At 47.0% G+C, this 25,723-nt stretch overlaps 1 protein-coding gene across 1 annotated transcript in view; it reads right to left on the bottom strand.

The window, feature by feature from the left end:
* The window catches only part of kbtbd12 (kelch repeat and BTB (POZ) domain containing 12), a 51,264-nt gene that overhangs the window by 10,185 nt on the left and 15,356 nt on the right, over window positions 1-25,723 (bottom strand). Inside the window, exons 2-3 of the mRNA XM_078542898.1 lie at window positions 21,677-21,947; window positions 19,222-19,372 (exon numbers count right to left, since the gene is read on the bottom strand). Coding sequence (XP_078399024.1) covers window positions 19,222-19,372; window positions 21,677-21,947 — 422 coding nt within the window. The remainder of the gene's footprint in view (window positions 1-19,221; window positions 19,373-21,676; window positions 21,948-25,723) is intronic.

Consider the following 25,723-nt stretch of genomic DNA (forward strand, 5'->3'; position numbering starts at 1 on the left):
CGCATCCACAAGGATCTCACTCACTGCCAGCTCAATGGATATCACCACTCACTCTCTCACACACACCCTCACACTTCCACATGGCCTCATCACCTCTGCTGATCTCATCCTCATTTCATTAATGGCTTCACAAACTACTCACAAATGCCAGCCATCCTCCTCATCTGCCCTGCCATGCGTATTGCTTACACCCTCTCCATTGGTCTTTATGCAGGACAAGATTGCACACAATAAAAGGGAGAGGTCCCAGTCCGGAGGTGGTGTGCTAAAACTCAGGGTCCTCAGTGACTTCGAGGACTGAGCCATCGTGCTGGTTGGAGATGATGCTGACCATTCCTGCGGTGACTGTGATGTCCGAGGTAATCACCCACGTGAGGATCCTGCACCAGATCATCCTTCTGTCACTGCTATTGTGAGTGCGCTGTTCTGTGTGTTTCTCGGTTGCCATGCACTAGTAATCTCCACTTTCTCTCCTAGGCACATCTGCCCTCAGCCGACCAGGGCCCTGGCTCCAGCCTCAAGAGCACCTCAGAAGAGGACCCTGAGGACAGCACCTTAGATGACCTGTCACAGTGCTCATGCACATTCTCCACCAGCGCAGTGACACGCACCTCAGTGGGACCTAGATCGAGGGCAGGCTCGGGGTCACAATCTGGTGAGCACAGCACACAGTCTGGTCCACAGCAGGCGGAGGCAGGGAATCCAAAGTCACTGGCATCCGAAGGGCTGCTGGAGACCATGATTCTGCTGAGTCCCAGTCAGATGACGAGCCTCTGGACTCGGTCCTATATCAGTTGCTGGAGTTGCAGAGACAAGCTCGGGAACATCAGGAAAAGATGGCAGCTGCACTCCTCAGATTGCAATAGACGATGGAGGAGTCCGTCCACCTTCCATCCGAGGTGCTAGCACCAGCATGTCAAAGCATTGAGGTCAACACTGGCAGGATGGTGGCCACCATGGAGACCTTGGTCTAAGAGATCAGTCCTGCACTGTTGAGTGGGGTGAACTCCATCGCTGAAGCCATAGCTGGCCTTGAACGGTGCCAACAACAGGTGGGGTGTGGGGCAGCTCGATCTCACTCCAGCTGCCCCTTCTCAAGGATTCAGCCAGGGTTCCTCTGGCACCCTTAGGGAGGAGGACCAGCTGCTGACACCCTGGGGCCATCCACCCAGTTGACTCCAGGAGTGTCCCACCGATTCAACTCCCCTCTGTGACCTCCTTCAGCTCCAGCTTCACAGGCCTAGGAGGGTGCACCTGCCTCACAAGACGACACCCGAAGCAGGCTGGGACCCTCCAGGTCTCGGCCCTCCAGAGGATGCCCGCCAAGGTCATCACAGACAACCGGGCCTAGCAGCTAGCAGGCTGCCCCCACCTCCACTGTGCATGTCAGGGAAGCACTAAGATGTAGCAGCAGCGTTAGGAGAAGTACAAAATATTAGGAGCACAACAGTGTTCACAAGATGTATATAATGTGCTCAACTACAAATAGAATGTGACCCATTCCACATCTCCTCTTATGTTTGCCTCCTTTTTATTAAGAGCTGTGTTGCAGTCAATCAGGTGACACACCATGGTCCCTCCCCTCACTTATTGTGGATGTCGCTATCATGGGTATGTTGTATGTGTCGTCTCCTTACATTTCACCACAGTGTCTGACCTATTTCATATCAGTTCAGATATCAGTGATGCCTCGTCTATAATGTTATCTGTGCTGGTGGAAGACACATCGTTCACATGCTTTGCAGGGTTGTTTCATTTTCACTCTTGGCTGTGTGACATAGGGGCAGAGGTGTTCTCCTACGGTGTATTCATGATTGAACTGTGAAGGTGTAGCGTAGAAGGACAGAACTGTTAACACATGGAGAAGGGTGATATGTCCTGGAACTCCACGCACTCTGTTGTCTGCCAGGGCTTCCATGCTATGGGCCCGCACTGCATGGAATTGTGTGTTCCCGTCTGGCAGCCACACTTGCGACTTTCTGACTGTACATCTAATATGCTGAGCAGTAAGTGTGAGTGAGCACCTTGCCACGTTAATTCTACGAGACTCTGGCCCTTTCAGCCAAACTAATGTCCTGGTTCTCGAACTGACAGGTCTGGGCATCTCGCACCATGTAGTTGTCTGTGTTGTAGCCCACACGGCTCTCTTTTCAATGCATGGATACAGCAGCGTGCATCCCCTCACCCGACTGCTAGTCCCGGCCAACAATTGCTAATTCCAAATGGTCACATGTGGTGGCCATGGATTTGTTGAGCGTGATCGCGAACCACCAGTTGTACCTTCAGACAATGTTGATGGGGAGAAATGCGTATCAGCAATAAAGTACAGAAGCTCAAGCTCAATATTGAAGACTACGCATGACCCTGAGGGTTTCATGGTGTCAGACATTTTTCAATTCGCCAGGGTCCGCGCTGCCCATGAGGGCACAGTGTCTGTGTTAAAGAGGAGGCAGGTTAATGGCTGGCATACGATTGTTTGAATGTTGTCATCCTCAGGCAGTCCACATCCATAGTGAGGTGAGGAAAAATGCAGGCCACCACCCTTGAGTGTGAGTGCCAGATGTCAGTGGGATTGAGAAGAAGGTGACAGGGAGGACTGACTCATCTGTACCTGGACTGAGATCTGCCCAGCCTCCTTGGCTGCCTTGGCCCAAGTCTCACCCATTAATTGCACCATTGATGTTACTCAGAATGCATAGTTGCGTTGCTGGACATGGGTCGTCTTGAAGACTACCACCTATGAGCCCACTCACGATAGTGGATCAGCTCCAGCATCATGTAGGCTGCCTTCACAACTGGGAGGCTGCAGAGATGCTTGAGGAGTCAGCACCTTCGGACCTTTGATGGCAACACGCCCTCCTCCAGACAACGGCTCATCTCAGTGAGGAAGCATGCTCCCAAGGCTTCATCAACCTTCAAAGGATCAAGCCAAGGGGAGGCTGATGTGGGACCACTGACTCTCGTTTTGAAGTGCATACTTGAAAAGATAGGAGTCACAAAGCTCCTGTTCAGGTTGGCTCCTCATGGAGATCACTTGTCCAAGAGGCTGCTCACTCCATCACGTCATCCTCCTCCTGGAACCTTATGGCCATGAGGCCCCCCTGTGCCTGCCTAACTTGCCTGGCCTGTGTTCTGGTGACTTCACCTGCAGCGTCGGCTTCCTCGAATGCATCGCTGTCACCCCCTTCGAGGCCCTCCTCATTGGAGGAGACGTGCAGCTCCTCCATCTCGTCCGCTGGCAAGTTGTCACCCCTTTTGCAGTGCCAGATTGTGTAGCATGCAGCAAGCCATGATGATACGTGAGACCCTCTGGACAATGTATGGAGCGCCTTGCTAGATTTGTCCAGGTACTGGAATCGCATCTTCAGCATCCCTATGGTGTGCTCGACTAATATCTGGGCAGTGGCATGAGCCTCATTGTAACTTCTCTCTGCAGGGGTCTGAGGCCGCTGCCTAGGTGGTCATCAACCATGTCCTTTACTCCTCCCCAAGGAGCCAGCCCTGGATCCTGTGTAGTCCCTCGAAGGTCTCCAGGATCTGCGATCTACTCAAGATAGGAGTTGTGGCACTTCCTGGATATCTGGCCCAAACCTGCAGGATTTGTTGGTTATGGTCATACACCAGTTGCACATTGAGTGAGTGGAAGACTTTCCTGTTTATGTCTTGGCGTTCCTGCTGCCAGGGAGCTTTGTTAGCTGCATGTGTGCAGCCAATGGCACCCTCCACCTGCAGAAACCTGGAAATCTCTGCAAAGGCCAGTGCTCTGGCGTCCTGGGGTGCTTGATCTCTGTCAAAGTTGACGTGGGCCTGGGCAAAAAGGGGTGTCTGTGACCTCATACATGCATTTCTGTACATATGCCAGAGAGATTCCGCAGAGGGCCCCAGCTGAGCCTCGGAAGGAGCCAGTGGCGTAGGAGTTGAGTGCAGCTCTTACTTTCACGCCACTGACAATGGATGACCTCCCAGTCCCCATGGCGCCAATTTGTGCAGAATGTGGCAGATGTGAGGTAACAGATCCTTGGACATGCAGAGGTGTTGGTGACAATGAGTCTTGGCCATCTGCAGATAAGACAGGCGGCGTATGTGCACCTTGGCTCTAGTGAGGCACCTATGCACGACGCTTCCGCTCTCCACATCCTCTGTGTCTGGAGGGGGCCCTCCTGAGCCTTGGCCTTGAGGGTTTTGCTCCTCCCTTTGGCAAGCCAGCCTCCTCTGCTGCAACCCTCTCCTTTTCTCATTCCTGTCTGCAATTATACCGACAGCAATAAATCCAGGCTCCATCTTCCTCGTGGCCTCCTCTCTGGAGTATCAATGAGAAACAGGCAAGAGTCAGGGCTCGTCTGCCATACTAATCTTTCTGTCAATGACCCGTGAGCGATTGTCAGTTCATGGCCCCTGGGTTTCTGCGTCGCCAACGACACGCCACAGAAACGATCTACAATGCGGGGGGTTTTGCTCCCCCTCCCCCTAATCATGAGCAACTGCAATGAGATTGCTTTGGCCGGGTGCCTGCATGTGCTGCTTTCAGCCCAGGCGCTGGCATCCTCTAACACAGCACTGTGATACGACAGTGTTCGGAGTGTACACGAGCGTCAATTTTTAAACAGGCTGGGAAATATGCTGAGGGCGGCCTGAGACTTGTCTTCTGGGTACCGTCCGGCTCCACTACTGCAACACACTTCGAAAACTTATTGAGGTGCCGAACTGCACTCTGTCAACGTCCTGGGGCAATGCCATGCTGCAAGCAAAGGATTAAACCCAGGGGATTGATTCCTGCCACTTTGTGCGATTAGTGTCGCATAAATGTGCATCGTTGCTTCACTTTGGTGATTCCCTGCAATGTCATTGAGGAACCACTAACATCTCTCAGCTGTGCCTGTCTGCACAAGGGGGGATGCACAGTTCAGTTGGGTGATCATTTAATTGCATTCCCCCCCCACCCATGCAGTCTGCTGGCATCCAAGGCGCCTGCAGAGCCAGTGGTGGTGAGATAGACCAGCTTGGACCCTCCCTGTGCAAGTATGGGAACCCCACCCTTCATCAGCAAGGAAGTGTACGTTAAGATTACCCCCCATCATGGACGCCTCAGTCCTCCCCCCGTTTCCCTTGATCCCACTGCTCTTGAGGTGCATATTCGTTAGTTAGCCCATGGACATTCTCAGGTGGAGGTGCCTATGCCCCACGTCACCTCAGCCTTCAACATGGTGAGGCCACTTGCACTGTTAAACATGTACCCTCCCACACACCCTGGGATTCCCCCCTTCACCGAGCAGGCCCTCGCCCTGCAGCTGTTGAAAAGACACCCCCTCGCCTTATCGCTGGTCTGGTGAGTTAGCCCCCCCCACCCCCGAAACCGATGTGGTGCTGCCAGCGAAGCCTGGCACTGAATACCACGAGTGCTTCCCGAAACAAGGTAGGCGAACTGTCCTCGAATTGAAAAGTGAAGTGCAGGTTCCCCAGGCGCATGTCACTTATGTACCATTGTGAAACACACTGGCGATTGCACACCCATGTAGTCTCATGATCCAATATGGGGGCATGATTCTGGTGAGCAGGAATTATAATTACATGCAAATGTATGTGAATAATGTTCCCGACATTCACCAGTGGGAAATGTGACCCGCCATTGACAGTAGGAGTGAATGATCACAAACGATGATGTAAAACCTATTTTTTCAATCTCGTGAGATTTCCCCCTCCCGCCCGCCATGATACCCTTAGCAAACGACCCGGCCTAGGCTGACTTTTAGTGTTCCGTAACTCACAATTGTCAGCTAGACGGTACAATTCGTTGATGAATGAATTGATCCCTTCAGTTTTTGACTGCGTCGATTAAATTTTGCCCTCTCTATCACAATATGTCTATGGAGACTGAAGTATTAGTCAGAGGCTCCAATGACATCCTCATGGGAGGCTTTCTCTTTGTTCAGCCCCTGTCTGGCCAGCATGTCATCCGCAATGCTCCCAACAGCATATAACAAAGTGCTAACTTGGTCTTTCTTATCTTTCCACGCTAGACCTGAAGCGTTGCAGTACTAGGCGAAATGCCTTTGCCAATTTTGCCATTGTTCAGCCTGTCTGGGCCCTCGATGTCTTGGAACAATTCTGGGAGAGGCAACACAGTCGCCATTTCTCATCCTGGGTCGAGATTTCCTTTTCCCGCATTTCTTATCTTGTTAGTCACTAGGGTGCCCTCGTGTTTTTCCTCTCCAGTGTGGTTGCTGGGTTGGCCTCAAAGTCCTTCACCCGCTGCTCTATTCTGCTGGGTGTCTCTTCAGGCTTCTCCTGCTGTTTTCTACTGTTCCTCCATGGGCGTAGTCGCTGCTGCCAGCATCTGCCATCTGTTATTGTGTGTTTGTCTCGGGATCTCTAGGATGCTTCTCATTTATCTTCTCTTAAAGAGTGACATCACTGTGGTATTGCTCCTTACGCATATGCTCGGTAGCTATTATTAGAGTTAACCTTTTACTCTACAGTATCCTTTGTCCATTCATAGCACAAGAGAGAAGGAGACAGCCAAAGGCTATGGCATGGAGTGGAGAATGCTCTCAATGCCCCAGAATCAGAGAGGTGGAGAGATAAAGGGAGAAAGACCTTGCATTTTTATACCACTTTTCACAATCCCAGGATATCCCAGATTGCATTACAGCCAATACAGTACTTTTGGGGCATAGTCACCGTTGTAATGTAGAAAACGCAGCAGCTAATTTTCACACAGCAAGATCCCACAAACAGCAACGTAATAATTGACCAAATAAGCCGCTTTAGTGATGTTGCATTAAGGGATGAATGTTGGCCAGGACAGAGGGGAGAACTCCCCTGCTCTTCCTTGAAAGAGTACCCCGTAATCTTTTACATCTACCCGGGATGATTTTTAATGTCTCATTGCTCAAGACAACATGTCCAACCGTGCAGCACCCTCTCAGCATTGCACTGAGATGATCAGCCTGGATTATGGGCTCAAGTATCTGGAGAGGGACTTGAAGCCACAACCCTCTAAGTCAGAGGGCTAGAGCAGACATGGAGATATCATGCAACAAGACCATGAAGGGATTTGAAACATTGAGGAACAGGGAAGACAGGGGAGATTGTCAAGGGGAGGTTGATAGTCGAGCAGGTTTTGGTGCGGAATAGAATGCAATCATTAGCATTCTGAATCAGTTGGAGTTTGTGTAAGGAGTTCATGCTGAGGAAATGTTCCCCCTGGCTGTGGAATCACAGTCTTAGAATAAGGAGTCAGACATTTAGGACTGAGATAAAGGAAAGCTCCCTCACTTGAAAGGTTGTGAATCTTTGGAATTCTCTTCCTAGAGGGCTGTGGATGCTCAGTCGTTGAATATATTTAAGATAGAGAGTGATAGATTTTTGAGCATCGATGGAACCAAGAGATATGGGGCTAGTTTTTAAAAATTATTCATTCGTGAGATGTGGGTGTCGCTGGCTAGACCAGCATTCATTGCCCGTCCATAATTGCCCCTTGTTCAGAGGACATTTTTAAGAGTCGACCACAGACTGGGTAAGGACGGCAGATTTCCTTCCCTAAAGGATATTAGTGAACCAGATGGGTTTTTAGGACAATCAACAATGGTTTCATGGACACCGTTAGGCTTTTAATTCCAGATATTTATTGAATTCAAATTCCACCATGTGCCGTGGTGGGAATCCCAGGTGCCCAGAGCGTTGCCCTGGGACTCAGGATTCACAGGCCAGTGTCAATACCACTACGCCACCACCTCCCCCTCTATTGGAATTAAGGTAGAAGATGAGCCATGTTAAATGGCAGAGGAGGAAACATGGTTAGATAGCTTCCTTTGGCTCCTAATTCTTGTGTTCAAAGCACTTTAAAATCAATGAAGTGCTTTCGAAGAGTAGTCACTGTTTCAATGTAAGAAATGCAGCAGCTGATTAGTGCAATGATACAGAGGCATGGATGAACCTTCAGTGGCCATGGGGAGAGGGGAGAGTGGTGTATAGACGGATACTTCAGAGGCAGAAGGTTGAAGCTCAGCTTGTAAGCGAGCAGGACATTGAGGTTTTACCAGGTTTTGCTGAGGTCGAGTAAGAACCTGGGAAGGGAGGAGGAGTTGGGCAGAGTTTTGGTCAGGATTGCTTTGATCTTGCCAACATTGAACTGGAGAAATTTCTAAATCATCCACGACTTGATGCTGGAAAGGCAGGTGTGATGCCAAGGATGGTGCAAAGCACATCACTTCTAGCATGAAGGGAAGATCATTTACTGAACACAAAGATCCAGGAGCAAGCCCTCATGCATTGTAATGGTGGGGACATTGTGGGAAACAGGACCCTAAATTTCTGACTTGCTGTCATCGAGGATTTGTGGTAACTCCATATCTCTGTGGTTCCTGCAACTCATTTTCCATTCAGCGCCCATCTCTAACTGCTGGCTAGCGGGAGGCAAAGGGTGGATGGGTCATTTTCTGGTTGGCGAGATATGGTGAGCGCTGGGCTGTAGGGGTCGATGCTGGGGCCTCAACTCTTTGCAATTTGTATGTTCAGGTCTGGAATGCACTGCCTGGAAGTGTGGTGGAGGCAGTTTCAATCGAGGTATTCAAGAGGTCGTTAGATGATTATTTAAATGCGCAAGGGTACGGGGAAAAGGCAGGAGAATGGCACTGAGTCATAACGCTCATTTGGAGAGGCGGTGCAGACATGATGGGCCGAATGGCCTCCTTTTGCAACGTAACAATTCTGTGATCCTGTGCCCTTATCTGCATCTCCAGTCTAAATGCTAACCAGATAACGAATAGATTGTACTTTCCATTCAATACCCAAGAATGTAAGGAAAGTTAGGAGAGGAAAATGTTGTCCATCCATCCAAGCGACCTGGATTCCTCCAATAGGGGATGGAGATGCTCCTCAAAGAGGTAGCAGGACTGCCTTTGATTCAGAAGGTTGTGGGTTTCATGATCCTCTTCAATGACTTGAGCCCATAACCCGGGCTAACATTCCAGCGCAGTAACGAGGGAGTGCTGCATTGTCAAAGGTGATGCTGAACTGAGGTGCTGTCTATATGCTGCCCTCTCAGGTAGACATCAAAGATCCCATGGAACGATTTTAAAAAAAAGCAGGAGAATTCTCCCGGGGTCCCTGCCCAACATTTATCCATCAACCAACATGACTAAAGACAGACTATTCAGTCTTCTACTTTGTAGCTGTTTGTGGGATCTTGCTGTGCGCAAAGTGGCTGCCGCATTTCCTACATTGCAAGAGTTGACTGCACTTCAAAAGGTATTCATTGACTGCAAATCCTGGAAATCCCCCCCGAACAACGCTGTGGGTGTCTCTACCAGGGCCAGGGGTGCAGATGGTGCCTCTGTGTTTTACACAGAGTTTCTCATCGCCCAGACTGAGCAGCCAGTGCTGCAGAGCGGCTTAAAGAGATCAGAACTGGAGAGTTCCAATGACCCATGCTGCAGATATATATATATCGGATGATATTTGTCAGCAGATGCCAACAATGGGCAACCTTTATGTGGGACCTTCCCGTGATTGTTTGGTGGGATCGATCGGTGAATCTTGAAAGGGGAAAAATATCATGCAGAATTGAGGAGGGAGGGTTAAAGTGGTGAGGTGGGGGGGGAGGGTGGGGGATAGGAATAAGGGGCCCGGAAACTGGAGAAGCACCAGGGCCCATGATTTCTCTCCCTGGCCCTGGTCCCTACACCACAGGGACTGCAGCGGTTCAAGAAGACTGCTCATCGCCGCCTCCTCAAGGGCACTTAGAGATGGGCGATAAATGCTGGCCCAGCCAGCGACACCCACAATCCTGTGAAAGAATTTTAAAAAGTGCCTTTCGGTGTCCTGAGGTCATGAAAGGTGCTATATAAATGCAAGCCTTCCTCTTCTTTTCTTTCTTTAAACCGGCTATGAATTTGAAACTATAAATTGGAGGGATAAGGAAATAGAATAAACTGATACGTTACAAAACTATTTTCCTTCCTCCTCCACCCCAGTGTCCCTGAATCTAACCGGCTGGGTGCGCGATGGACTAAAAGCGATTGTGACAGCCGATATGATCGTCGTACTTGGCAGCTCACGTCAGTGTGAGTGTTCTGTCATGTCGTATCACACGCAGATTGTCTGGGCCCTGCCAGTTTGGCAGGCGTGATCAATTGAATATTCACGCGCATTAACCAGCTTGATTCAAGCTTTTTTGCAAAGCTGGACTGTGCAGATCTAGTTCACAGTTTGTATGCTGCCCATCAACTGCTGGGCTCCTGAAATCTCTGCAGTCTTTTTCTCTGTTGCCTCAATTTTATGCTAATCTGAACAGCAGGCACAGCTTGGCCAGTTTCTGTTGAATTGAACAGTTTGGTGTACGTGTTTTATTTCTAATTGCAGAGCCACAGGAGGGAAGCCACCCCCTTTCCCTCAGTAACGTGGGGATTCCTGCACAAAGGAACTTAGGAAGAGGAAGACCAGAATGTATAAGGACCTTCGGCCTATCAAAGCACAGCCCTTTGATACTCTCCACCATCCCTCCCATACCCCAGCTCTCATCATTGAAACTCATCCTTCCTATTGTTTTATTCGTTCATGGGATGTGGGCATCACTGGCAAGGCCAGCAGTTATTGCCCATCCCTAATTGCCCTTGAGCTGTGTGGCTGGCTAGGCCACTTTGGAGGACGGTTAAGAGTCAACCACATTGTGTGGGTCTGGAGTTCCATGTAGGCCAGACCCGGTAAGGATGGCATATTTTCTTTCCCAAAAGGCATTAGCGAACCAGATGGGTTTTTATGACAATCAAAGATGGCGTCCAGATTTTAAGTCCAGATTTTATGAACTGAATTTAAATTTCACCAGCTGCCACAGTGGGATTTGAACTCATGCCCGCAGACCAATAGCCTAGGCTGGGCCTCTGGATTACTAACCCAGTGATATGACCTCCATGCCAACATCGCCCCACTCCATTCGGCTCATTGAGCCTGCTCTGTCATTCAATAAAATCATGGCTGATCTGATTGTGGCTTCAACTCCGCTTTCCTGTCTGTCACCGATAACCGTAAACTCCCTTGTCTACCAAACGTCTGTCTAACTCAGCCTTCAATATATTCAGTGACCCAGGCTCCACTATTCGCTGGGGAAGAGCATTCCAAACACTGATGACCCTTACAATATTAAGATAGGTTACGTGTGCAATGATCAAGAAACTTGCCGGGCTGTTGCAAAAGGTCAGTGGATTCACTAATATCCTTCAGAGATGGAAACCTGCAGTCCTTACCCGGTTTGGTCTACAGGTGACTCCAAAAGGCTGTGAATGCTGGTGGGCAACAGAAATTTTCAAGACTGAGATCGATAGGTTTTTACAGTTTTTGTTTTGGGTGTGGGTATCAAGGGGTATGGAGCAACGTTGGGAACATGGAGTTGAGATCTAGATCTGCCACGATTTAACTCAATGGTCAAACAGATTTGAGGGGCTGAATAGCCGACTCGCGTTGCTGTTGCGCCAACAACCGGTCTCCGTGTTTGCGCTCGGTATCACCAGTGCATTGTATCAGCAGTATGTACGGTGTACAGGATGCACAGTCAAAGTCACTTCAACAACCCCTCTGTCCCTTGCGACCTTGACCACCGAGAAGTACAAGAGCAGCAACGTTGTGGAACACTGTCACCTTCAAGTCCCCACTGATTTAGATACTTGACCTTTTTTTACACTCATTCACAGGATATGGGCACCACTGGCAAGGCCAGCATTTATTGTGTATCCCTCTCTTCAGAGGGTAGGTGGTGAGCCACCTTCCTGAATACTGCTGAATGGCTTGCTTGGCCATTTCAGAGTTAATCACATTGCTGTGGGTCTGCAGTCACTATAGGCCAGCTGAGATAAAGATGGCAGATTTCCTTCCCTAAAGGGCATCAGTGAACCAGCTGGGTTCTCACAACAATCGATGATAATTTCATGGTCACCATTATTGATACTAACTTTTTATGCCGGATTTATTTACTTAAGTGAATTTAAAATTCCTCAGCTGCTGTGGTGGGATTTGAACCCCTACCTCTGGGTCATTAGTCCAGGCTTCTGGATCTAGCCCAGCAACATCGCTGGGTCAACATTCTGACTGAGCAGCATAAAAACTGCAGCTGAGCCATGAGAAGACCCATCGACATGAGCTTCTCAGGTCAGATACAGGCCATCAGTGTGACTTTGCCAGTATCATACAAGCACACACACTCACACTCACACTAACACACATACTCACACTAACACACACACACACATACTCACACTCACACACACACACACACTCACACTAACACACACACACACATACTCACACACACACACACACTAACACACACACACATACTCACACTCACACAGACTCACACAATCACACATACACTCACACATTCAGAGGGTGATGACAGAAGAATGCTTTAGTGACTGGAAGGCAGTGTCCAGTGGCGTACCACAGGGATCTGTGCTGGGTCCCCTATTATTCGTCATTTATATAGATGACATAGATGACTATGTAGGGGGTAGGATTAGTAAGTTTGCGGATGACACAAAGATTGGCTGGGCGGTTGACAGTGAGGTTGAGTGTCTTGGGCTACAGGAAGATATAGACGGGCTGGTCAAATGGGCAGATAAGTGGCAGATGGAATTTAATCCTGAAAAGTGTGAGGTGATACACTTCAGAAGGAGTAGTTTGACAAGGAAGTATTCAATGAATGGCATGACACCAAGAAGTTCTGAGGAACAAAGGGACCTTGTGTGTCCATAGATCTCTGAAGGCGGAGAGGCATTTTAGTGGGGTGGTGAAAAAGGCACATGGGACACTTGCCTTTATCAGTCGAGGCATAGATTACAAAAGTAGGGAGGTCATGTTGGAGTTGTATAGAACCTTGGTGAGGCCACAGCTGGAGTACTGTGTGCAGTTCTGGTCGCCACATTATAGGAAGGATGTGATTGCACTGGAGGGGGTGCAGAGGAGATTCACTAGGATGTTGCCTGGGATAAAACAATTTCAGTTATGAAGAGAGGTTGGATAGACTTGGGTTGCTTTTGTTGGAGCAGAGAAGACTGAGGGGCAACCTGATCGAGGTGTATAAGATTATGAGGGGCATGGACAGGGCGGATAGGGAGCAGTTGTTCCCCTTAGTTGAAGGGTCAGTCACGAGGGGACATAAGTTCAAGGTGAGGGTCAGGAGGTTTAGGGGGGATGTGAGGAAAAACTTTTTTACCCAGAGGGTGGTGACAGTCTGGAATGCGCTGCCTGGGAGGGTAGTGGAGGCGGGTTGCCTTGCATCCTTTAAAAAGTACCTGGATGAGCACTTTCGTAACATTCAAGGCTATGAGCCAAGTGCTGGTAAATGGGATTAGGTAGGTAGGTCAGGTGTTTCTCATGTGTCGGTGCAGACTCGATGGGCCGAAGGGCCTCTTCTGCACTGTGTGATTCTGTGATTCACACACTGACAATCACACACACACTCACACTAACACACACATACATACACATTCATGTGCACACTCAGACACTTACACACTCAAACAGGCACTCACACACACATGCACGCTCTCACATTCACACGCACACACACACACATTCACTCACTCACGCACAGACTCACAAACTTACACACATACTCACATTAACACACACTAACACACACTCACACACACACCCTCTCTTGCACACACACTCTCTCTCTTGCACACACATACTCTCTCTCTTACACACACAAACACACGCACCCCAAATTTCAAAGTGGGAATTATATCCACCATTTCCTGGCTTGGGTTTCGAGACCAGTGTCTCACCAGCTGAGCTGATACTTTTGATGAATAACCATGACATTAGGGTTGTTATTCTAGATTGTTTTATATAGCATTACATCGTATTTACAGCACCGAAACAGGCCATTCGTCCAACTGATCCACACCAGCGTTTATCCTTCCTCCCACTGCTCTTCCACTCACCCCATCAGTAAATCCTTCTATTACTTTCCCTCTCATGTGTTTATCCAGCTTCCTCTTAAATGCATCGATTTTATTCACTTCAACCACTCCCTGTGGTAGTGAGTTCCACATCCTAATCATTCTCTGAACAAATCCCTGTTGCATTTTTTTAGCTATATTTATGGCTCTGATTTCTGGTCTCAACCGCAAGAGGAAACATCATTTCCACATCGACCCATTCAAACTCTCTCACAATCCTGAAGACCTCTAACAGGCCATTTCTCAGTCTCCTCTTTGTAGAGAGGAGAGAACCCCAGACCGCTCAATCTTTCCTGATGGATATAAACTCACAGTTCTGATGTAATTCTACTTAATTTTTTTCATGAACCTTCTCCAATGCCTCTGTACACTTTTTTTTAACCAGAACTAGCATTCTTGTGCAGATGTTAAACAGATGTTTTTACAGTCTGGAATTTCAGTTCTCAAAAATAGAAGGCTATGGTTCAAAATTACGTCTTTAACAAATGAAGTATGGATTCTATATATAATTAAGCTCTTCTCTCTTGTTTATTCTTTCAAGACTCCAGAAATGCAGATGACTATACCCAGAATCAGCTGACTGTGGGACAGCACTAGCCATAGTTCATTTAGTGGCCTCTGGGTATTAAAATAAACCCCATTACTCACAGTTCCCTACAGATGTCACACAGGACAGTTCTATTCTTGACAGCTGCATTCAACTCAACTGTACTTGACTGTGTGTTTTTTCTTTCCCAGAACATAAGCAAGTTTGTGAAGAAATCAAAGTGAAAAAAGGCTTTGATTGTTCAATAAATGCCAAGGCAATTGAGATACATTTGGACAACCTCCAAGAGTGAGGTCCCTGTTGCAAGCAGTGTACTTTAATCTGGTGGGAACCGCCACAAATGCATTAAGGCATTTCATCAAATGGGAACTGTACAGATTAACATAGTTGCTGAACTCGACAGAGACATGGTGAAATTTTCATTGAATGCTCATCAAAGTATGTCCCACCCGCGTTAGAATGCTTTCACTTCATAAAAGCTTAATTGTTTAAGGGGCGACCTTTCTTTCATCTCCAGCTTCCAACTCATCCCTGCGTCAATAACCTTTTTTGTTCCTTTCGCTGTTTTTCCCTTCTTTCCTTATTCTTCGTCATTCCAGAGGTCCCATTCTGCACACCCTTCCATTCTTCCGACGGCCTCAATGTGTTGAGCATTGTAACCCCGCCTCCGACTCCTTTGCCTCAGAGCCCAAAAACTATGGATAGCCTTGCTACCCTCCTGCTATCTTTTACGTGTCACCCTTGGCTCAGTGTGTAGCATTCCCTCGAGTCAGAGGCCTCAGGTTTCAAGACCCACCCCACAGTCTTGAGCACTAGGCTGACACACCAGTGCTAGTACTGAGGGAGCGCTGTACTATCTTCCAGGTGAGATGTTATCCCAAGGCCTTATCTTTATCCTCGGGTGTACAGTAAAGGTCCCACGACACTTTTCAAAGAAGAGTGGGGGATCCTTTCTGGCACCCCGTCCAATATTAAGCCTTCAATCGACATCATTAAAAGTAAAATCAGGTTATTGCTGTTTGTGGGAGCTTGCTGTGCACAAATTGGCTGCTGTGATTCCTACATCGCACCCTATGCTTCACAAGCACTTAGTTGGCTGTAAAGCGTTTTTGGGATGTTCTGAATTTGTGAAAGGCATGGCATGAATGCAAATTCTTTCATTTTTAAAACCTAAGTTTTCCATCAATTAGCCACTGAATCTTGACTTAACTTCCCTTCTCTGTCGCTTTCTTAAAACAGCTGGTGATATCCTGAATTCAACCCTTAGGTTTCGTAGTGTTTTTAAAAAAAAACCTGTTGAATGGGCTTGGCATTTCAGAGCACCATTTATGCGGCTTTGGAGGTGAGAGATATGGGCTTGCTCACACAAGCTCCCATTTGCCGCTACTTCCCAATCTTGGTCGAGAGAGTAAAGGGTAATGTGGAGAAGTGGCCAGGTGCTGTCCTACAAATGAGGCACAAAAGAGGAAACTGAGGGAAGGCTGAGGTTGCCAGGAATCTCTTGTGGGCTTCTCGCACAGCATCTAGCAGCCAGACTCCGAGCAGCATTGGCTAAGGCCTCTGCAGCAGGTCTCCCATTGTTCCACTTTCCTCTGTGAGGTAGCAGCAAGAGACTAGGGTCATACGGACTCGAAACGTTACCTCTGTTTCTCTCTCCACAGATGCTGCCAGACCTGCTAAGTTTTTCCAGAATTTCTGTTTTCGTTCTAAGTAGGGGGCACTAAGCAACAACAACTTGCATTCATATAGCACCTTTAGCATAGTAAAAACATTCGAAATCGCTTCATTGCTTCACAGGAGTGTTGAGCAGACAAAACGTTGACACAGAGCCACATAACAGGATATTAGGACAGATGACCAAAAACTAGTCAAAGAGGGAGTTCTTTAGGGGCGTCTTAAAGGATGAGAGAGAGTTGGAAATTTGGAAATATTAAGGGAGTGAATTCCAGAGCTTAGGCTCCTTGCAGTGCCCTAGGAGGGAAAAGACAGTTCAAAATTTTCAACTCCGAGTAAAAATCAGCAATACTGGCACTACTGACATGGGGAGTTCTGTTTTAAGGTGCACAAGACCAGTTCGGACGAGTGTTACTGTTTTTTTTTTCCTTCTGGATGGAGCTATTAAAATCGGGAATACCTAAAAGACCAGAGCTGGAGGAGCGCAGGATTCTCAGAGGGCTGGAGGGCTGGGGGAGGTTACAGAGATAGGGAGGGGCAAGGCCATGGAGGGATTTGAAAACACAGATGAGAACTTTTCAATGGAGGCATTGCTGGACTAGGCAGCCAATGTAGGCAGCGAGCATGAGGTTAACAGGTCAAGGGGACTTGGCGCAAATTAAGATATGGGCAGCAGTTTTGCATGCATTTCAAAAGCATGTGAACCGAAACCAGAATCGATTCGGATTAGGACCAATTGCAGTTGAACAGAAGTGGACAAGACATTTTTAAATAGAAATATAGGGGAAGCTAAAGCTTCTACCTATCTATACAGATTACACGTTAGATATGCTTATAGTACCAAAAATATATTCATGTTTGTCTCACTGCCTCAATGAATCCTATGATTCTATTGTACACTTCTACATGTAATCGATTCTTAGAGGTGGCCCAGGACACTCTAATCGTCACATTTCTCATAAAACGTCAAATCATAACTCTCTTTAAAAAAAAATGTAAATTAAAAGGGAGAGAGAATTCTAGACATTTTCTGCTGTGTTTTTTTGGGAGTTCCAGGTTGCCGAGATAAACAGGGGAACAGCCAAGCTACTGAGAGAAGTGTCAAACAATACTAATTAGCTTCTAATTGACTTCAAATTCAGGCCATTTGCCCAGAGGAAGTTCCATGAGGAGCGGCCTTAAAGGGACAGGCTGTGTGCCAAACACTAAAACCTAACTGCATGACTGTCGGTCAGAAATGACTCTCTTTTTCTCAACGGTCTCAGCCTTGCTTCCTGACCCATTCACTGAGTTCCCAATCTTAATCTTCCCTACCGCACTAGCTTTGTGTTTTTCATTGGTGCCCATGACCTCCGCTGACCATGTGCGTGAATTTTTTCGCCCCTTTCCCTCTCTCAGGCTTCACCTAGTGTGCAATTTTTCACTTTTCTGGGCGCGCAGACCCTCTCCACCACCCCCCTGCACCCCCACCCCCACCCCCACTCCAACACAAAAATTCCACTGAGGAAACAGTCACTTCACCTGACTTAACAACTCCATCTCTTCATCCGTCTCAACAACACTCCTCAATAACAATTCCGCACACAGTCACTGAGGATACAGCTAAGTTAGAGGCAACATGTACTTTCTGCAAGTAACCCCAAGTACCCCAAGTACCCTTGTTCCACCATTAAATTAAATGTCTGCTCCACACCTCAACTCCATTTTGTAAAAATTGATTTGTGGGTGTCACTGAAGGATGTTGGTGAACAAGGTGGGGTTTTAACAATGGTTTTGTGATCTTCACCAGTCCTTTATTGAACTCAAATTTCACCATCTGCTGTGGTGGGATTTGAACCAAGGATCACACTAGGTCTTTAGAACACCAGCCCAGTGTCAATACCACTACACCATCACCTCCCCCTTGTTTACCTTATAATTCTACACGCCTTTACCAAACAAGCGTTTATTGATCTCAGTTTTTAAGTTTTCAACAGGTCCCTGGCATTCACAGCCTTTTGAGAGAGAGAGTTCCAGATTTCCACTGCCCTTTGTCTGAAAAAGTGCTTCCTGATTTTGCTCCTAAATGGTTTAATCCTAAATTTAAGATTGCATTCCCTTGCCCTGATTTCCCCCGTCAGTGAAAATAGTTTCTCTGGCTTCTACCCTATTGAATCCATTTATCCTTTTAAAGATCTTGATCAGATCGCCCCCCGCCCCCCCTCCAATCATTTAAACTCAAGGAAATACAAACCCAGTTTGTGCAGCCTGCCCTCATAATTCAATCTGCCACTACCCATGTGTATACAGAATGTCATATTTATTGCTTATACTCCTAAATCAATATTCAACAGCTCATTATGGTTGGCTGGGTGGATGGCAGGGAATGTTAACTGCCTCAAGCAAATTACTAAATGCAGAATCAGAATCACAGAGTTGTAGAAACTTTACAGTGCATTAGGAGGCCATTCGCCCCATCGAGTCTGCACTGGCTCTCTGAACGAGTATTCTACCTAGTCCCACTCCCCTGCCTTATCCCTGTAACCTTGCACATTCTCTCTTTTCAGATAGCCATCCAACTCCCTTTTGAATACCTCGATCAAACTTGCCTCCACCACCCCCACAGGAAGTTCATTCCAGGATACACTATTTTAGTTTAGTCTAGCATCATGACATTCACCACAAAAGCTTCTGAGTTGTCAAGTTCTCTCATAGACATCCATTTAGAGTTATTAGACATTGGTTTAGCCACTTGCATGGCACAGAGGCAATGTATACAGATATCATTCCTATAAAAACCCAACTGCTTGACTAACATCCTATCCCTACTCTACACATCTGGGCCAACACATGACTCCAATCCTACAATATGTGGTCAACTCTTAATGGCTACAGTGCACCCATGGTGGGTTACAAATGCTGCCTTGCTAGTGTCACTCACATCCCAAAATTAAATTTGAAAAAACCCCAAGGTCAGAGCATTCAAAGCTACTGTTCCGATGCTCGCCGTGTGGAAATCTCACGGGTACCCAAACCCAACCCCCCTCCCCAATTCCTTACCCAAGACATAAATCTCATTGTTAAGAACAGCTGCACTGAAACGATACTTGGAAAACTCCATGGGCCCACACTCTGTCCATTTATCTTTTCCTGGGTCGTACCGGAACATTCTGTTGCTGAGTTTATCAGGCTCGTCATCGGGAAAATCCGTCTGCAGAACAAAAACATGACAGAAAATAAGAAGGACATTAAAGGGAGCCATATTCCCATGAATGTAACCAATTAATCAAACTGGGCACTAATGTTGATAAAATGCGTGCGAGGATAAATGACAGAAAATGCATTAACTAATGCCAATTAAATAAAGGTGAAAACAGATTGTTCCATGGTCTATCTTTAATGGAAAAGACAACACAATTGCAGTTCATTAGAATGGCATTCTGCAGCGCAAACTTGAACATGGCCCAGAAATTAGAAGCAAGTCTCTATTCACAGTTGTTGCCAATAGCTTACCCATAATGTCTCTGTCCCTCAGTCTGAACATTTAAACACACAAATTAGAAGCAGGAGTAGGCCATTCAGCTCCTCAAGCCTGCTCCGCTATTCAATAAGATCATGGCTGTCCTATCACTTTGCTGTCTGCCCCCCATAACCCTGGACTCCCCTGTCAATCAAAAATCTATCTAACTTTACTCTACCTTAAAAATATTTAATGCCCCTGCCTCCACTGCTCTCTGGGGAAGAGAGTTCTGAAGACTCACGACCCTCTGAGAGAAAAAATTCTCCTTATTTCCTTTTTAAAATGGGAGACCCCTTATTTTTAAACTGTGTCCCCTAGTTCTAGTCTCTCCCACAAGGGGAAACATCCCTTCAATATCCACTTTGCCAAGTCCCCTCAGGATCTTATATGTTTCAATAAGATCACCTCTCATTCTTTAAACTCCAATGGACACAGGCCCAGCCTGTCCAACCTTCCCTCATAGGATAACGGTCTCATTCTAGGAATCAGTCTAGTGAACCTTCTCTGAACTGAGCTTCTAATGCAATTATGTCCTTTCTTAAATAAGGAGACCAAAACTGTACACAGATTGGGAAGGTCCAGATTTAACTCCTGCATTGTACTGAATTGACCAATCCTAAACAGGGCAGTTGGAGGGTGTGCAATACAGTTACCCAGAGCCCATAGGTAAAGGAATGCAAACAGAGGGGCCTACATATGGACCAGTGGATAGTGCAGTCACCCCTGAGTTTGAAGGTCGCGGGTTCAAGTTGCACTCTGAGGTACGAATGAAAAAAATCTAGCTCAACTCTCACCAGCTTTTAGTCAACTGATCTAATATCTCCATAGTGTTGCTAACACTTGTGTGAATCTCCTTGGGGCCTTTTGACAGCATTAGAGCAAATTTGGAGGTGCAAGTTTTTGTTACCGCGGTAGAAGGCAGTCTTTACAGCATCCAGGTCTTTACAGCACCCAGGACGAATGCAGAATTTTTAAGGGGACACACTTGGTTTTACCAACAACATTCAAACTCAGTACAAGGAAGGTAGTTGGTTAATCATCGAATTTCTGGCGTATTGATCAATTCTCTCAGCACATCGGCAACCTGAATCCTGCTGGGGTAAAGTTCCGCGGGTATGTGCTACTTTGAACTGTGCAGAATATACAACACAGGAACAGGCCATTCAGCCCACCCAGTCTATGCCTATGTTTATATTCCACATGAGCCTCCAACTTCAGTTAATTGTATCTAACAGCATATCCTCCTGTTCCTTTCTCCCCCATGTCCGTATCTAGCTTCCCTTTAAATGCATCTATACAATTCACCTTAGCTTCTCCTGCGGTGGCAAATTCCATATTTTAACTGCTTTCTGGGTGAAGAAGTTTCACCCGAATTTCCTTATTGAAGTTATTATTTGCATTCATATTTATGACCCCCAAAATGTCAACCCTATCAAACTCCCTCATAACTTTAGGGACCTCTATTTGGAGATTGCCTTTCATTATTTTCTAGTTGTATAGCGAAATGAGGCCCAGCCTAATCAATCTGGCCATTTCTCAATCGGTCATTTCTTACATATAAGCCTAAAGAGGGTCAGCGGGGTGCCCAGCTGTGGAGATCATCACAGCCATTATGTCCCATCCCAAAATTGGCGCTCAACCACCAATCGTGCAGAGGTAGGTCACTGAATTCAGGTGAAACCTCTTCACTCAGAAAACAGTTAAAATATGGAACGCGAGACTCTAGTTGATTTGTTATCTCCCTAGCCCACGGATGCGAAGATTATCTGTATCACCCACCAATGCTGCCTCGGCCCAGACAGGGAATTAACCATCTGGTCCAGATGTTTAATAGCACACTGCAGGCAGAAGATTTTTCTTTCAATGCGAAATGCCATCAATACAAACCTCATTCCAAATACCCCCGGGCATTGGAAGGATGAAGAACTGCGTCTGGGTAATGGTTAGAACATTTGCATGCTAAAGCAGCCAGCAGCATGCTACAAGCATCTTAACCTGTGGTGTCCATCCACCCAGCACGTAGATCTGGTTGCGGACTGTGACTGCGGCATGACACGCCAACGGCAAAGGCAATGGCGCCACACTCCTCCACCGGCCCGTCTCCAGGATGTACTTGTCCACGCAATTTGTGATCATGTATTTGTTCTTCAGCTTCATCTGGCCTCCAATGAGGTACAGGTTGCCGTGGGCCGTCCCCACGGTGTAGAGCTCCCGGAAGGGAGCAGAGCAGAGCTTCTCCCAGTGCTGATTCCCTCGAACATGGTACCTAAAGATTGAAGGAGTAACTGGGAAGAATTACTTATGTGGTATCTCTGCCATGGTGCATTCAGAGATATCAATGTGAGTGAGGTGGCGTGCTTTGGTAGAAGGAATAAGGAGATTCCAAATGGGGTAGAGGCACAAAGGGATCTAGGCATACCTATATACAAATCATTAGAAGCAATTAAAAATGAAAACAAAGCATTGGTGTTCATTTCTAGTTATGTTAAACCTCTACAGGACCTTGGTTAGACCACACTCTGGTCTCCACAATACATAAAGGATGTGGAAGTATCGGAGAAAATGAAAATAAGATTAACCAAGATGATATCAGAACTGAGAAGATACAACTATCAGGCAAGACTAAACAAGCCGGTGTTCTTTCCGAGAAAAGAGAAGATTGGCAGCGGGTATTTCCAGTCCTACTTGCCACAGGAGTGGAAATTCCCGCCCAAAAATCAATGGACCATTAAATTTTCAGTCCCACCCGTGACAATTCCCATGGCGGGCGGGACCAGAAAATTTAGGCCTACGTGTGGGATTATTCGGGGATCCTCGCGGACGGGACCAGGAAATTTGACGGACCAGCCAAAGGTCTGTTGACTTCGGGTGGGAATTTCCTGTCCTGCAGCGGGTGGGACCAGGAAATCCTGGCCTAGGTTACCTGATAGATGTCATTAACATAATGAAGGAGTTTGAAAGGGTTGGATGTAGAGAAGACGGCTGGAATTTTACCAGCAAGAGTAAAGTCACGCCGTTGGGGCGAGATGCTTGACACAAGCTCGTGCCAGCTGACAGCAAGGCCATGAAGGCCGTTTCACCGATGGTGACCAATAAGAGCCTGCAGCTCCGATTGAGGAAAGTGGCCTGCTTCTCCAATCTGCTGGCCAAATCGGAGAATCAACAGCTTTGGCAGCACCAACGATAGAGGCGGCCGCTGCTGCAGGTGCCTTGATGTTGAGGAGCTCTTGAAGGGTGGGTAAGAATTTTTTTTTTAACTGTACTGGGGGGCCAGGCAGGCAGACCCCAGCAATCAGAAGGGTGAAGCCCCCAGAGACGTGTAATAAACTTGGAGAGTGCAGGACGGGTTTCTTGTAAGAAACAGTGAACTTTATTAACAGATTTCAGAGTAGACTACATACTTGTTCCAAGACCAAGGCTATAAAATCTCTGCCCCTAAGATTCCCCACGCTTTGGGCTGATTGGTCTATGCAGTCACATGATCCCCATAACCGTAAGAAATGGTTTAACTTACAATCATTACATTCCTCCCCCTTTACTTTTGTTTTACCCTTTTATCTACAAAACATCTTAACCCATTTTATACACAATTACATACAGTTCATGCCTTATTAATTTAGTCTTTGAGGAGGTTTTCGGATTTGGGTAGAGCGACGCAACTCGACAACTGGAGGAGTTTTTCCAATGGATCAACTTGCACAGGAGCTGCAGCATCAGGGACACCCCCAGACAATGGCAGTTCAGAATTATTTATTTCAACACAGACACCAGGCACGTCTATTCTTTGTCGATCTGGTACCTCAGGTATCGACTTCGATTTCACGTGGATTAATTGGTTGTTGGAGGGTTTCTCGACTTCTGAGATGATCCACATGTTTCCTAACAATCCTGTTTCCTACTTCGATCTGATGAGATAAAGCTCCTGCTTCAGAGGCGATTGTATCAGCGTCCCATCCAGGTCCAGTTGCAAAATTTTGTACAAAAACTGTCTCTCCCACAGTAAACTCTCGACCTTTACTGCGAACGTCATGATTTACTTTCTGACTCCCCTGGTTTCTCTCCACCTTCCCCTCTAAATTAGGGAATACTAGACTCAATCTCGTATGAAGTTGGCACTTCATTAACAATTCGGAAGGTGTTAACCAGTGGTCGTATGAGGAGTTGTGCGATGGCTGAACAGGAATCTTGAAATTCGTGTTTCCAATGTTCCCTCTGATAGTTTCTTCATGCCTGTTTTAAAGGTCTGTATTGCACTTTCTGCCAAGCCATTAGATGAGGGATGATGCGGTGCTGTCCTGACATGTTTAATCCCATTTAGGTTCATGAATCTTTGGAATTCAGTGCTAGTGAAAGCTGTACCATTGCCTGACACAATAACTTCAGGTAAACCAAAAAACACTGAAACTCTGGCGCAGTTTTTCAGTGGTTGCTGATGAAGTAGGTGATCTCACTTCGAACGCGTCCATCCATTTGGAATGTGCGTCAATAATCGTGAGAAACATGGTACCTAGAAATGGACCTACATCGTCTATATGTAGTCTAACCCAGGGTCAACCAAGCCACTCCCACGGATGCAGTGGGGCTGAAAAGGGCAACTCCTGTTGTTGCTGGCACTGGAGACAGTGTTTCACTATTTTTTCGATATCACTGTCTATACCTGGCCACCAGTTATAACTTTGTGCGAACATCTTCATTTTTGAAATACCTGGATGCGCACTATGGAGTTCTTCTAATAATGGTCCTCTTCCTTAGACAGGGATGATGACTCTTGCTCCCCATAACAAGATACCATCTTGACAACTCAGTTCAGACCCACGTACAAAGAATGGTTTTAATCCTTCAGGGTCTTGTGCATTTGACTATCCTTGTAATACATGTTCGCGTACCCTTGCTAAAATTGGATCCCAATTCTGCCCAATTCTTGTGCAGACTGGTGAGGAGTACAGGAAATTGAATGCAAGTACCACCTCTTGAGGTACTGGAACAGATGTAATACTATCAGGCAAAGGGAGACAACTGAGGATCTGCATTTGCTATATGCACACCCAGATTGTGCATAAAAGTGTACTTGTATGCCGACAAAATTAAAGCCCACCTTTGAATTCTAGCAGAGGCCATTGCTGGGATTGCCTTATTTTCACTAAACAATCCTAACAGTGTTTGTGATCTGACACTATGGTTGGAACTATTGATGGGACTTCTTTATTCCAAATATGATAAATAAGCCCTCTTTTTCGATTTGCGAGTATCTTATCTTGGCTGCAGAAAGGGTTCTGGATACATATCACATCAGTCTTTCAGATCCATTCTCCATCTTGTGTGACAATACTGCTCCCACTCCGTAGGGAGATGCATCACAAGTGAGTATCAATTCCTTTAGATGGGTAATAGTGCACTAGCGGCCACGATGAGTGTAAAAGCTTCTTAACTCTGGTGAAGGATTCCTCTTGCTGTGCCTTCCAGGACCATCTGCGGTTCTTCTTCAATAATAAGTATAAAGGGGCTAACACTGTAGAAAGATTAGGCAAAAATCAACCGTAATAGTTTGCCACACCCAAAAAAGTCTTGGGGCAGGATTTTTAGCTTGTCGGGTGGGTGTGGTGGACGGGCCAGGGAGAGGTTGGGAATCCGACCGCTGCCCGCGATTGGGCCTGACATCGATTTCATGCTGGCTGACCAATTAATGGCCAGCTAGTGTGAAAGGCGCTCAGCGCTGCTGGGCGGGGGTGGGGGGGGGGGGGGGGGGGGGCGCATGCGCGGAAGTTTGCGCATGTGCGCGTGAGTGCGCGCAATGAAAGCTCCCTGAGGCACAGAGCTGCCTCAGGGCGCTAAAGATTTAAAAACTCAAAAATAAAACATGTCCCCTCACGTGACTCTGTCACAGGAGCATGGATATGTGATGAATGAAATTTTAAAGTTTTTATTTTATTTTCAATTGCTGCTGGAAACCTCATCCCACCCATGGATGAGGTTTCCTAAAAAATCCAAAAGCCGCTTGGCCTTTTCGCCTGCCCGTCAGCCGCAAGGATGGACAGGCAGCGA

Source organism: Cetorhinus maximus, chromosome 6 (genome assembly GCF_964194155.1).
Source record: "Cetorhinus maximus chromosome 6, sCetMax3.hap1.1, whole genome shotgun sequence".
In the NCBI taxonomy this organism is placed as follows: domain Eukaryota; kingdom Metazoa; phylum Chordata; class Chondrichthyes; order Lamniformes; family Cetorhinidae; genus Cetorhinus; species Cetorhinus maximus.